Genomic DNA, 13,856 nt, shown 5'->3' with positions numbered 1-13,856 from the left:
TTTCAGTGAAGTTAATGCTTACTCTGTTTCCTGTGTCAGGAAACATGCTAACTGCTTTATAAGTATTAAGCTCCTTAATTCTTATGACAACCCCAGGACTGATGCTAAAGCTGAAGCTCCAATAATTTGGCCACCTTATGCGAACAGCTGACTCATTGGAAAAGACCCCGATGCTGGGAAAGTTTGAAGGCAAAAGGAGAAGAGGGTGGCAGAGAATGAGATGGTTAGACAGTATTGCTGCTCAATGGACATGAGTTTGAGCAAACTCCAGGAGACAGAGAAGGACAGGGAAGCATGGCATGCTACAGTCATGTGGTTGCAAAGAGTCGGACATGACTTAACAACTGAACAACAAAAGATGTGTAAAAAGTGAAATAATTAATTCTGTTGTTAAGCTCTCAGATCATTATCTAGATCAGATTTATTCACGATAATGAAATGCCTACATAGCAGGGTCATACGTCAAGGGCATCTATTAATATATTTCTAAGAAAGAGTCAAAGGGTAATTTCTGATTTAGTTCTGTTTGTTATTTCTGCTGGGGGTGTAAATTTTCCTCCACCAGTTGAACACTATTTTTCCGTTCTTGTCATTCCTATAGCTTCTTTATCTTCTCCAACTCAGACAGCAGAAACCCAGCCTACTACCGTGTATGAAACAAACATAACCAGCTCACCATGGCACTCTTGTTCAACAGGTAACTTCAGTTTCTTTCCTGAACACCTGGGAGCTTTCAAATTTTGATAAGTATTAGCACATTGTTAAGAGCACATATTCTGAAATAAGAGAAGCGTGACGTCAATGCCATATGACTATTCCACTCAGCTATGCAACTTAAACAAATATCTTATTACCCTCTTTGAATCTGGTTTTATCCTTTGGAAAATGGATGGAATATCACTTATTCTTACAAGCATTATTTGAGATAAAGATCTTGGGACACAGTTACAGGGTAAGTGATAGAGTGGCCATTATGACTGTTACTTAGAATGTCTGGAAATATGTACATTTGAGTGACATAGGCAGCTTGTATGATTTGGGACCATCTACATACATATCCACATTTTTCTAATTAAAATGAATCAGCCTTGCCTTTAAACTTATTTCTAGGCATACTTCCCTGGACAGAGCCTTAAAACAATTAAATCCTAACTAGTCCAGACCAAACTGGTCATGTGTTTATGTTTCCTCTAAGCCCCAGAAACTACACAGAGCCAGGAGTCTCCCCCGCTGCCTTGTTGAGCTTTCATTTCACATGGACACTTTGCGTTGGGTTGAAGACATGGACACCAGAACCAAAGAGGCAGGTCCCACTAGGATTGTGCTATTCCACTCCAAAAGTCTCCCAGTTCTCCCTTGTTTTGGAAAGTCCATATTCTTTTGAAATGTAAGATTAGTCTGTTTTTCCTATAATGGAGAAAGATGATATTGAATTGTCATCTTTTCCAGCTAACTCTGTTACCCATGGTGGCATATTTAGAGAGTGCCACATGTGACCCCTTTGTAATGCAGAAGTGGCTTATTTGTCCATGTGCCTGTGAAACATCCAAACAAAGTCAGACTTTGTGAGACCTGTGGGTATGACTCATTATGCTCAGGAGTTGCTAATCTGTAGCAAACACCCAGGGTGGCCATCTTTGCAAATCAGTCAAGGAAGCTCTTAATTGAAAATGGACATGCAGCAGGACTCAGAGAGGGACCGATTTAATTGGGATTAGCTAATAGTGACATTTGATTTTGAAAGTGGAATCCTTGGTGTGAACTGTTTCTGGGCACAAAAACAAAGAGAAAGCAGATAAAAATACATGTTAGAGCAGGTGGAGCAACCGTACCCCACTCTTTTATGCTAAGAGGAAGAACAAAGTAGGAAATGGGAAATTGTTCTCTAAAATATGTCACTAAAATCTGGTCAAGGTAGACTTGCCAGCATGAAACAGGCATTGGAGCAGCTGTGTCCCCACAACTTCTGTGACTGCTGCTGTCCTGGAAGCATCACTGAGGCCCTTCAGCCAAATCCTCACAGTGTCCAAGTGGTAGTTCAGTGGGTTAAAGCCTCACAAAGCAAAGAATGTTAGTCCAGAAGGAGTTTTGGTTTCATATGGCCTGCAGCTACCTTTTCAGATGCATGTGCCAGCAAACTGTTGTATAGTATCTTATTTAATTATCTCAGGCAGGTTTATTTCTTGCTATTGTTAGACTGACGAGGACATTTAGTTCTACTTTGGAGACAAACAGCTTCCAATTCAACTATCCGCCCATGGGCAGTTTCAAGCTGCATGCCCATGGACAAGTTGTTTCATTCCTCACTACATGTTTGTAAGGAATGAAGGACATGATATTTGGAAAATCCATTGCATGGTGTCCCTTCCCCATTGCTCCTATTGTTATATAGCAACGTAATTGTGATACCTGATATTTGTTTAACATGTGTTAAGCACCTTACATGCATCATCTAATATGACAACTTTATGAGACAGGTGCTATCAACAGCTTGTAGTTCAAGGTTACCCCAGCTCAAAATATAAATACATACATTTACATGCATATGTATATAATGTGTATGTAAAGGATATTGATCAAGGTCACATTGGTAAGCGACATGTCAGTACTGAAGTCAAGTTTTATCTGACTCAAGTCCTTGCTATTTTTTTTTTTACAACATCACTCATTCTATAGCTTAAGGATTTAAGGTTATAACATAAATCATACCCACAGACTAGACTGTAGGTACTGTCTTTATCTCTTGAAGAAGTAGTGTTGGAATGTTTCAATTGTAGATACAGTAATGTAAAGTTTGAGAACTTAGGGGGATGTAGTTAGTTCATTTTCACTACCATTAGAAAATGATGGTATTATAACTCTGTCAGTAGTATGGGAATCTCTGAGACCTGCAGTATTTTCATTGAATGGGAATATAATGAGTGCGGTGGTTATGAGCTGAGGCTCTTGTCTTTTAGTCGAGTTGGAAACTTCAACCATTTCAGCACCTCATCTAAAATTTTGGATTAAGAAAATTGGTATAGGGATGTAAAGTGCTTGTATATAATAGATACTCAGTAAAGAGAGAATTCTGTATTAGACCTATAGTTGCTTAGAAGGGCCAACAGTATATGTTCTGTGTGACAAAAGAGATATTTCAAAACACTATTAAAATTTGGACATTCAAAACTTGAAGAAATAATATCCTTTTATATTGGGATTTTAGGTATACTGGTGTTGGGAGTGATGTAACATATTTTCTAAAGCAGATTTGGATCAGTGTCTGGGCACACAGGCATATAATGTAGGAGTTGGATGCCACCTGTTTGAGGTATCTTAGTGCATTTCACTCACATTTTGAGTGTAAAACCAATGTAATGTTCATTCTGAACAGAGTGGTTCTGCTCTTTGGATGTGTAATGACTTCTGAGCACTCACTGGAAGTTTCTGAGCTGCCATGAATATTTTGATTATTTATCTGTAATTGGTAATTTTTAACCTAGTTCTGAGAATGGGTTACTCTGACTTGTCTAAAATTTCAGTAAACTTTCTGTGAGCATGCATTTTTTTTCCCATAGGGAGAAAAAAAAGGGTTCATTTTCAAAGTGTCCATGACAAAATGGTTAAGAAGCACATCCTTACTACTTAAATTAATAGATGTTACTAACTTGGTTTTAGTCTTGGGATGCCTACAGCATTAGGCCATATGATTATTCAACTTCCCCTTCATTACCAGAAGGCAGTGTGAAAATATTTGGTACTTGCAGGGAAGTTCAATATCTTTTTGTAATTCCTTTTAATTTTCTTTCATGTTGAGCAGATGGAAATGGCACTGTAACACAGTCTCCAGATCCCCATTGGCATAACAATCAACCTGTAAGTATATTCCTTCCTATTTTATTAGCCTGATTCACTTATATGTCTCTTCTGGAATAAAGTTACATTTAGAGATTATTATTGTCAGATTAGTCCACAGATTGATTTTTTCTAATTTAAAAAATAAAGGAAGAAAATAATTTGACTCTTCAATAGGGATACTTTAATTAATTTTAAAACTCTATATAGATGCACTAGTTTGTTAGAAATACCTGAAAAGTGATATTTTACTCTACACACACATATACACCCATGACAGAGTTTCTCCTGACAAGAAAATAAGAAAAAAGGAGTGAATTATTTCAGGCATAGTGTATCAACATTCAGTTCAGTTCAGTTCAGTCACTCAGTTGTCCGACTCTTTTCGACCCCATGAATCGCAGCACGCCAGGCTTCCCTGTCCATCACCAACTCCCAGAGTTTACTCAAACTCATGTCCATCGAGTCGGTGATGCCATCCAGCCATCTCATCTTCTGTCGGCCCCTTCTCCTCCTGCCCCCAATTCCTCTCAGCATCAGGGTCTTTTTGAATGAGTCAACTCTTCACATGAGGTGGCCAAAGTACTGGAGTTTCAGCTTCAACATCATCCTTCCAATGAAAACCCAAGACTGATCTCTTTAGGATGGACTGGTTGGATCTCCTTGCAGTCCAAGGGACTCTCAAGAGTCTTCTCCAACACCACAGTTCAAAATCATCAATTTTTTGGCGCTCAGCTTTCTTCACAGTCCAACTCTCACATCCATACCTGACCACTGGAAAAACCATAGCCTTGACTAGATGGACCTTTGTTGGAAATGTAATGTCTCTGCTTTTTAATATGCTATCTAGCTTGGTCATAACTTTCCTTCCAAGGAGTAAGCGTCTTTTAATTTCATGGCTGCAATCACCATCTACAGTGATTTTGGAGCCCCCCCCAAATAAAGTCTGATACTGTTCCCACTGTTTCCCCATCTATTTCCCATGAAGTGATGGGGCCAGATGCCATGATCTTAGTTTTCTGAATGTTGAGCTTTAAACCAACTTTTTCACTCTCCTCTTTCACTTTCATTAAGACGCTTTTTAGTTCCTCCTCACTTCCTGCCATAAGGGTGGTGTCATGTGCATATCTGAGGTTATTGATATCTCTCCCAGCAATCTTGATTCCAGCTTGTGCTTATTCCAGCCCAGTGTTTCTCATGATGTACTCTGCATATAAGTTAAATAGCAGGGTGACAATAAACAGCCTTGACATACTCCTTTTCCTATTTGGAACCAGTCTGTTGTTCCGTGTCCAGCTCTAACTGTTGCTTCCTGACCTGCATATAGGTTTCTCAAGAGGCAGGTCAGGTGGTCTGGTATTCCCATCTCTTAAAGAATTTTCCACAGTTTATTGTGATCTACACATTCAAAGGCTTTCGCATAGTCAATAAAGCAGAAATAGATGTTTTTCTGGAACTCTCTTGCTTTTTTGATGATCCAGCGGATGTTGGCAATTTGATCTCTGGTTCCTCTGCCTTTTCTAAAACCAGCTTGAACATCTGGAAATTCATGGTTTACGTATTTGCTGAAGCCTGGCTTGGAGAATTTTGAGTATTACTTTACTAGTGTGTGAGATGAGTGCAATATACGGTAGTTTGAACATTTTTTGGCATTGCCTTTATTAGGGATTGGAATGAAAACTGACCTTTTCCAGTCAGCTATTTCAAATCCTGAAAGAAGATGCTGTGAAAGTGCCACACTCAATATGACAGAATATTTGGAAAACTCAGGAGTGTCCACAAGACTGAATTAACATTACACACCAGGAAAGACTTAGATCATTGTTAGAGAAATAATATGCCTTGAATTGATGTAGTGGCATTGGGGCCATCCCCACCAAAAATATGTCAATGAAAGTGTGATTCCTTAAATATAGGCCTCCTAATATCTTTTTCCAACCCATTTTTCCTCCTATAGAGAAATTTTGAGGCCACTGCTGAGTCTTTCTATATATAATCCTACCCATATGATGACATATTAAGGTCCTCAGGTCTTCAACAACTTTGTGATTCTATAATTTGTTCTCACACTTTTCCCGCAATTAGCTTGGGAAAAATCCAAGGGACTATAGTCTCATGATGTTCATCAAAGCCTCATCTTTGTGTGTAAGTTAGAAGAATTTATTAATGAGAGTTTTACTTTTGGCTCCCTTGGGTGAAACAACTTTCCTTTCACTATGTGCAAATAACTCTTAGAAGCAAAAAACTTGAACAGATTCAGGTATGAGAGTAATCTTGATTGCAAGTGGTGAGAAATAAGAGAAATTCAAGGTCAAGCAAAGTGGGGTTAATGTGACATCAAATGGCCTTATATTGCATAACTTAGTGACAAAGAGAACACTACCACATAAGAATGATATGAAAGATTAATCACTCTGATGAGATGCGTACTGATGAATCTGATGGATATGGGCTGAATTTGTTTGTGCTTGTTAAATAGCAGAACTGCCACCATGTAAATGTCCTGTCAGTCAGACTTATGCTAGTTTAAAAAAAAGAAACAAACACTCTGAATGATAAGATTGTTTTTGACCTCAGTTATCTGCAGGACAGGTATATTTAGTAGCAATTAATCTCTTCTATATAATATAAGCAGTATAGAAGCAAGTTCACAATAGGTGGTAGCCCAATCGGGGCGTTTTGTGTCTTGACCGTGAAGATATCAAGGTGTCTCCCAGGTATCTTGAAACCAAGCAGCATATATTTCCACCCAGTAGGTCAACTTCTTGAGCTGCATCGTAAGGAGAGAATGAACATATACATAAAGATGTATAAAATAAGATATACATTGCTGCTGTTTATTATCATGAAAATGTGACAAACAACCTAAACATTCCATAATAGGAGATTAATTACTTATCAATTAAGCATGCCCATTTATTGCCATTAACAATGTTGTCACTGCAGTGTACTTACTGCCATGAGAAGACAGTGTCAATTGTTAAATGAAAAAACTAAGTTTTCAAATAGGATTGGGACTTCCCTGACAGTCCAGTGATTAAGAGTCCATGCCTCCAATGAAGTAAGTACAGGTTCGATAGCTGATCAGGGAACTAAGATTCCCACAAGCTATGTAGCATTGCCAAAAGTGAAAAAAATATATATATATATATTTAGTATATATAGGTTACAGATACAAAATAAATGATGTATACACTGTAGTATACATTGAATACGGTAACTGTGTCTGTTAAGAAAAGTACTAGAAAGATAAAATTCTAGAAGTGTATGTAATGAAAAATGGTAATAGTAACTATTTCTGGATGTTGAAATTATGGTTGATTTTTGTTTTTCTTTCTTTATCCTGAGCTACATACTCTAAAATAATTTCCAGTTTTTATGCAACATAATATTTTTTAGAAAGCAAGCAAAGACTGCTTCCTGTAACCCTGTGTTCTTTCTAACTGCTTTACCTGCCACAAGTAAGGTGATAACACAGCTTTTCCCTCCCAAGGCACTGACTGTTTTCTGTTTAGGCAAGGACAGCTCAGAGGCTAGGTCACCCTCCTCTGTATTCCTCATAGTGTTTATCAGGAGGTACCTGAAGTACGTTTCCCAAAACCCTATTTAATCTGCATTTGACAGAAAAAGAGGTTTGGAGAGGCTAAATAACTTGCTAGGGTCACAGAGCAACTAAATAAAAGTTAATCTGGGATTCTGACTCCAGAGATTAAACTCTTATGCAGGAGGAGACTTGAGACTTAATCTTTTTCTCTGATTTTCCACTTCCTTTCTGTTAAAATACCTACCTGGTGGGACATCTTTAGAATTAGAATTAAGCTATGTAAAGGAGGCAAGCATGATGGCCTGGTAAGTTTTGTGTTTACTCTAGGACGTGATGATCCCTCACACTAGGAATTTTTTTCCCAGTTGCACAGCATTTTAATTGTTAAGCAGAGCCATGAATCTGAGCAGCCTTTCATGCCCATTTACAAAGACATAGAATCTTGAATTCTAGTTCAAAGAAGTGTTTTAATTAATGGCCAGTTTCAGGAACTGAACAAATAGCACCACCATGGCAACTTATATAGGGACCAAAATTGTTTTTTATTAGCATCATAAGAGGATTATTTATGAAAGGAGCTTATTATTTTTACAATATATATAAATTATAATAATAAAGCATACTCATTTGAAGAATACAGTTTGAGTTTAACAAATCTGTACCCTTCTCTAAATACCACCGCAAGTAAGATGTAAACATTTCCACCACCCCCAAATACAGTTTGAATTTTGTGTTGTCTTAGAATTTCATCCTAAGGCTACAACTTCACATCATTTATACCTTTACCCCTCATGATCCAGAACTAGCCAGGGGCCAATAAACAATAATGTGTTTGGTATATTATTTTCTGAAATGTTTTCTGCCTATAACTCTAACAAGATTGTTTAATTTTTCTGTTTTGTGTTTGATCTGCTGATGTTTCTGTAGCCTGCGGCGCTGGCACAAGAAACATGGATGAGCACCAACAAGGGAGTCTACATTGGAATCTCTGTTACTGTTTTGGCATTGTTGCTCATGTTTGTGGTTTTCTGGATTAGGAGAAGTAAGTCACCTCAGGACTGAAATATTGAGGAATATTCTTGAGCCCACAGGAGTATTCTTGAGCCAAATGCATGTAGCTGTACATTCCATGTGATATCAGTTTCATGTAACTTGCTTGGTTCTTACCTTGTTCTTTCCTTATTTTTCATTTATCTGAAATTTACTGTTCCATAAACATGATATTTAAATTATTCATAGGAGAAATTAAATATGGAGAAATAAGCACTGGTTGTGTAAAGCTGATTTTGGAAGTCAAAAACCACTGTAATAATACAAAATTTGTTCCGTCCCGTTTTGTTCTTTTCCAATTCCATCAATAACAAATTTTTAACCCTATGGGTTAAAACTGTTGATGGTTTTATAACACCCATTTAATAGAAGAAGCACAAGAGACATTTAGGAGGGTACATGATTTCAGTGCTAGGAGAAGAACAAAGGGTTTCAGATGACAGTCATCCAACACCTCCTGGTCTCCTTTCACTAGTTGTGTGTGTATGTGTGTGTAAAACCTGCCATCTATGAGAGAAGTGCAATATTCAGGGTTTTTTTCAGTGAAATATAATGGCATTAATGTAAGCTAGGGCATGTAGGTCAATACACTAAACCTACGAGTCACAAGATACTTTATACCAAGGGACTTACTTGGCTCCTGGAGATTCAAGAGAAGTTACCTGGAATTATCAGGTTAGGGTCCAGATTGATTTTTTTCTCTTTCTTTTTAAAAATTTTCTTTCTTGTAAATGCCATTTTTTTTTAGACTCTGAGAGCCGCACTGATCTTGCTCATATTAAAGTAATAATCGTAATAATATATTGGTTTGAAAAAAAATTCATGAACTCTTTGGCTTGCATGTTTAATTTTCTCTTCATTTCCCCTTCAATTTAGGATATTTTTGCCTGGGTAGCAAAGTGGAGCTACTACGGTAAGTTTGAAATGGTTTGTGTTAGTAATGCCTTTTGATGTTCTTACTCTAGTAAACATATGGAAAATTTCTCTGTCCCTCTCCTCTTTTCCTTCCGAGTTCTCCATTTTATACTCTGGATCCTGAAAAATCTAGTATATAGAACACCTCCATTGCTGTTCAACCTTCCAGTGATGATTTTAGCATCTCTATGGTGCTGCTGCTGCTGCTGCTGCTGCTAAGTCGCTTCAGTTGTGTCTGACTCTGTGCGACCCCATAGATGGCAGCCCACCAGGCTCCTCTGTCCCTGGGATCCTCCAGGCAAGGAGACAGGGTTCCAGGGTTGCCATTTCCTTCTCCAAGCATCTCTATATTTCCCTGGAATTGTGTCATAACTACTACAGAAATAACACCTCAAACCTTATCTCTTAGAGCACGTGAACTAAATTGCAGGTATTGTTTCAGGGATCATTTGAATGGGTTGTTTAGTTCAGTGCTTCGTTTATTGCATGTCTATTGAATCTATTATATTCAGAAAAGATGAGCAGAACAGACAGGAAACATATAAATGAATAAGCAGGGCCTTATAGAACTTCCAGAGAAATACCATGGGGAATACTGGAGCAGGGCAGTAGGCTATGTGAGTGAGCTCCAAAGAAGCAGAAGGCAGCTCTGCAAAAATCTGGAGGAAGACACCTCCAGGCTGAAGACCTGCGAAGGCAGGAGGTAGGGACATCCCTCCAGCTCCCCACGGTTCCCACCTCCCCTATTGTTCCGTAACCAGCCTGCTCTGTTCATTTACGTTAGCTGTCTGGCCTCACAGGCATTTCAATTTACAGTTTTTGCAAATTTACCGCTTCACCCAATAAAAAATTAAATCTTCTTTGTAACCATCCCTGGAGTCATTTTCCCAAACATCTGTAAAGATAGGAAACCACTACCTACTTCCAACCATATAAACTGCTTCATCTGGTCCATCTTGGGCCTTAAACTAAGTCTTTCTTTGATTCTGAATTCGTCCCTCTTTAACTGCCATCCATTATTCTTAGTTCTCTTTCATTGAATGTTTGTACCCAATCTTTCCTACATCTGAGTTAATCACATGAAGCAAGTAAGTAAGTAAAATCGCTCAGTCGTGTCCAACTCTTTGCGACCCCATGAATTGTATCCTACCAGGCTCCTCTGTTCATGGAATTTTCCAGGCAAGAGTACTGGAGTGGGTTGCCATTTCCTTCTTCAGGGGATCTTCCTGACCCACGGATCGAACCCAGGTCTCCAGCATTGCAGACAGACGCTTTACCGTCTGAGCCATCAGGGAGGCCCTAATCACATTAGGCAGTATACAAAATACGCCCTGAATAATCTCCAGCAATAGCAAGTGTTCCATAGACGCTGGATTTTATTACTGCAGACATGCCCTTCACAGTAATAAACCTGTGGCACAGGCAGTAGTATTATTCTCAGTTTACAAATTAAAAAACAGTTTTACAGATGTTTAGTGGCATCCAAGGTCACATCACACAGCAGGTCTCTTAGAGTCCAAAACCAGACTTTTAGGAGTTTTTGACTGTCAGCTTCCAAGAATGGAAAAAACATAAGTACACCCTACAAACAGAAAAGCATGAATGATAACATACTTTTAGTTGATTTTTGTTCTTTCAATGTTTACTTCTTTAAAGTTTCAGTTTTTAATCATCTAATCAGAAAAGAAAATATTTATTGTAGAAGATGCTGTATAATATAGAAAAGCAAACAAAACTGAAGCAAAAAGATATATTTCTTCATGATGTTATTTTTCGGGCAGCTATATCAGGTTGACTCATTTTGAGCTGCTGATACCTAAGCTGTTTCCACACATGTATGACTCATCTGTTTAAAGATCAGAGCTGAGTGAAGATTCAGTGCATTTCATATCATTTCTGGACAGGCTTAGGTAAAAAAATAGTGACTACAGACAACTTCTATAAAAGCATTGATATCAAAACTCCACAAATGACCTTTGTGTACACTTGATGTGTGAGTCTTCATGTTATAAAACTCACCTAACCCAGGGCTTTCTAATTTTGACTGTTAAGGCAGGCTGTGAGTTTTGATTCTGATCTAGAACACACTTAGGTGAAGCAATACTATTTTACTACATCTGATATGCTCTGATATTTTGTATACTTATATGTATTTATCTTAAATACAGGATACATAGTACTAAATAATATTTGCTACAGGGTCACAGTCCTCAGCTAGAAAAACATCAGCCAAACCATTTCCTGCCTATCTTTGAGACTGTGCATCCTGGTTTAGTACTTCAATTTGATGTGTGGTATTTGTCTTCTTGGATTATAAATTTTTCTGTTCTTTTGCACGAGTGTCTTGGAAGAGACCAGTGTGAGTTTTTTGAAACCAAAAGGTGTGACTTTCTATCTCCTTAGAAAAAATAATTTCCTGTAACTTCATATTCACAATTCTGGAACTTCTATTCATTTCATAGGATGTTTGAATGGGGCTCTGAGAAATGCACATACCCAGGCTTGAATGAACATAAACAAATATGCTGCTCATACTTAAGAAGTGATCTTCTTTTCTCTTACTCATGTTATTCTTTTACAGCGTGATTCCATTGAAAGATTCTCACATTGGAGCTTTGAAAAATGCAGCTCTGAAGCCTATCCAAGCAGAAGACAATGTCTACATTATTGATGACTATCACTAAGTCCTGGATCCAGATTCTAAGGTGTTATCCCTTGACTGTAGAAGACAGTGACCAGATACCGTGTCAGAGTCCGTTCAATCAGCTGCACAATTTTCCAGTCAGTTTCCCATGGCATTGCTATGAGTCAGGGACACTGGGTAGAGTGTTGCTAGCTCAACTGTGTAAAGTCAACCTCTGTCACAGAGTTCTAATTTTTTATACTAAATTGGCTCCAACTTTCTGATCATTGCAGAGGCCTTCAAAAGATTAAACATGCTTCTTAGAATTCTACGTTCTGTTTAGATCTCATGAATCTTTCCATCATGAATTCTGATTGGGAAGATAGAAAAACAAAAAAACTTCTACCTCAGTTACCAAGGCTGTCAAGAATATCTGAATTCAACTTAGAATCAGGACATGTAGTCTGGGACTTATAGAATGTAACGTGCAAGCATTTCATGATTGTCCATTTTTCTTTCTTTAAAATCCAAATGTGATAGTGCTCAGGGTCCCAAAGGTTTCAATTCATATTGTGTACAGATTTTTATTTCCCCAATAGAAAATGGAGGTGAGTGTGATTTTGCCATTATAGACAAATTTGGTTTCTCAGGGTTCTGAAATACAAGGCATTTTGCTTTCTTTGGGAGGAGGATGGTATTTGAGCAGTTTGAAGAAGCAATGGTATTGAGTAGACCATGAATACACCAGGAGAAAAAAATCAATAACCATATAATTTATGATATTTTGCTAAATCAGTGCCACATTTCTAGGTGCTTATGTTGACAACTGGCAGGCTCTGGTTTTTAGAATGAGGCAGGGCAGAAATAAATGCAAGGAAAAAAGAGAGGGAAGCAGTAGCAAAACAAGCTTTCTGTTTTAGAAAATAGAGTTTGCAAATATAATAGTATTGTTTGAGAGTGTTACCAGTTTCTACAAAATGCTAAACTGTCCTCAAACCACTTTGATTTTTAAAATTGTTTTGGAATGATAAAAGGTCTTTTTCATATTGAATCAATACCTGTGTTATATTTCTTTCTCACAACTCAATTAAATTTTGGTTTTCCCAGAAGTATTAGACAAAGGCTAAATGTAAAGATAATTTTAATCATTTAGAAGCATTTCTACATGAGCAGTTAAAAGACTGGAGATTAATTTCACTTTTAGTAAACCCTGAAATAACTCATGCTTGAGTAGTTTGGGGGACATTCAGAGCTACTCACACCAAAGTAGTCCATGAGGGCTGGATGCTTGTTTTTTTTGTTTTTTTTTTTTAATATAAATTTATTTATTTTAATTGGAGGCTAATTACTTTACAATAATTTAGTAGTTTTGCCATATATTGACATGAATCTGCCATGGGTGTACATGTGTTCCCCATCCTGAACCCCCCTCCCACCTTCCTCCCCATCCCATCCCTCTGGGTCATCCCAGTGCACCAGCCCCAAGCACCCTGTCTCATGCATCAAACCTGGACTGGCAATTCGTTTCACATATGATAATATACATGTTTCAATGCCATTCTCCCAAATCATCCCACCCTCGCCCTCTCCCACAGAGTCCAAAAGACTGTTCTATACATCTGTGTCTCTTTTGCTGTCTCGCATATAGGGTTTTTGTTACCATCTTTCTAAATTCCATATATATGCGTTAGTATACTGTACTGGTGTTTTTCTTTCTGGCTTACTTCACTCTGTATAATGGGCTCCAGTTTCAGCCACCTCATTAGAACTTATTCAAATGTATTCTTTTTAGTGGCTAAGAAATATTCCATTGTGTATATGTACCACAGCTTTCTTATCCATTTGTCTGCTGATTTAGGATATCTAGGTTGCTTCCATGTCCTGGCTATT

The 13,856-nt window shown here is 37.8% G+C and overlaps 1 protein-coding gene across 1 annotated transcript in view; it reads left to right on the top strand.

The window, feature by feature from the left end:
• Positions 1–12,278, top strand: part of LOC133062603 (hepatitis A virus cellular receptor 1-like) — a 38,672-nt gene extending 26,394 nt beyond the window's left edge. The window contains exons 10-14 of the mRNA XM_061151823.1: positions 602–697; positions 3,800–3,855; positions 8,306–8,420; positions 9,305–9,341; positions 11,925–12,278. Coding sequence (XP_061007806.1) covers positions 602–697; positions 3,800–3,855; positions 8,306–8,420; positions 9,305–9,341; positions 11,925–12,027 — 407 coding nt within the window. The 3' untranslated portion in view covers positions 12,028–12,278. The remainder of the gene's footprint in view (positions 1–601; positions 698–3,799; positions 3,856–8,305; positions 8,421–9,304; positions 9,342–11,924) is intronic.
• The last annotated feature ends 1,578 nt before the right edge of the window (positions 12,279–13,856 follow it).

This window comes from Dama dama, chromosome 9 (genome assembly GCF_033118175.1).
Source record: "Dama dama isolate Ldn47 chromosome 9, ASM3311817v1, whole genome shotgun sequence".
Taxonomy (NCBI): Eukaryota; Metazoa; Chordata; class Mammalia; order Artiodactyla; family Cervidae; genus Dama; species Dama dama.
The sequence above is the reverse complement of the archived record's forward strand: the minus strand, read 5'-3'. Positions and strand labels throughout refer to the sequence as shown.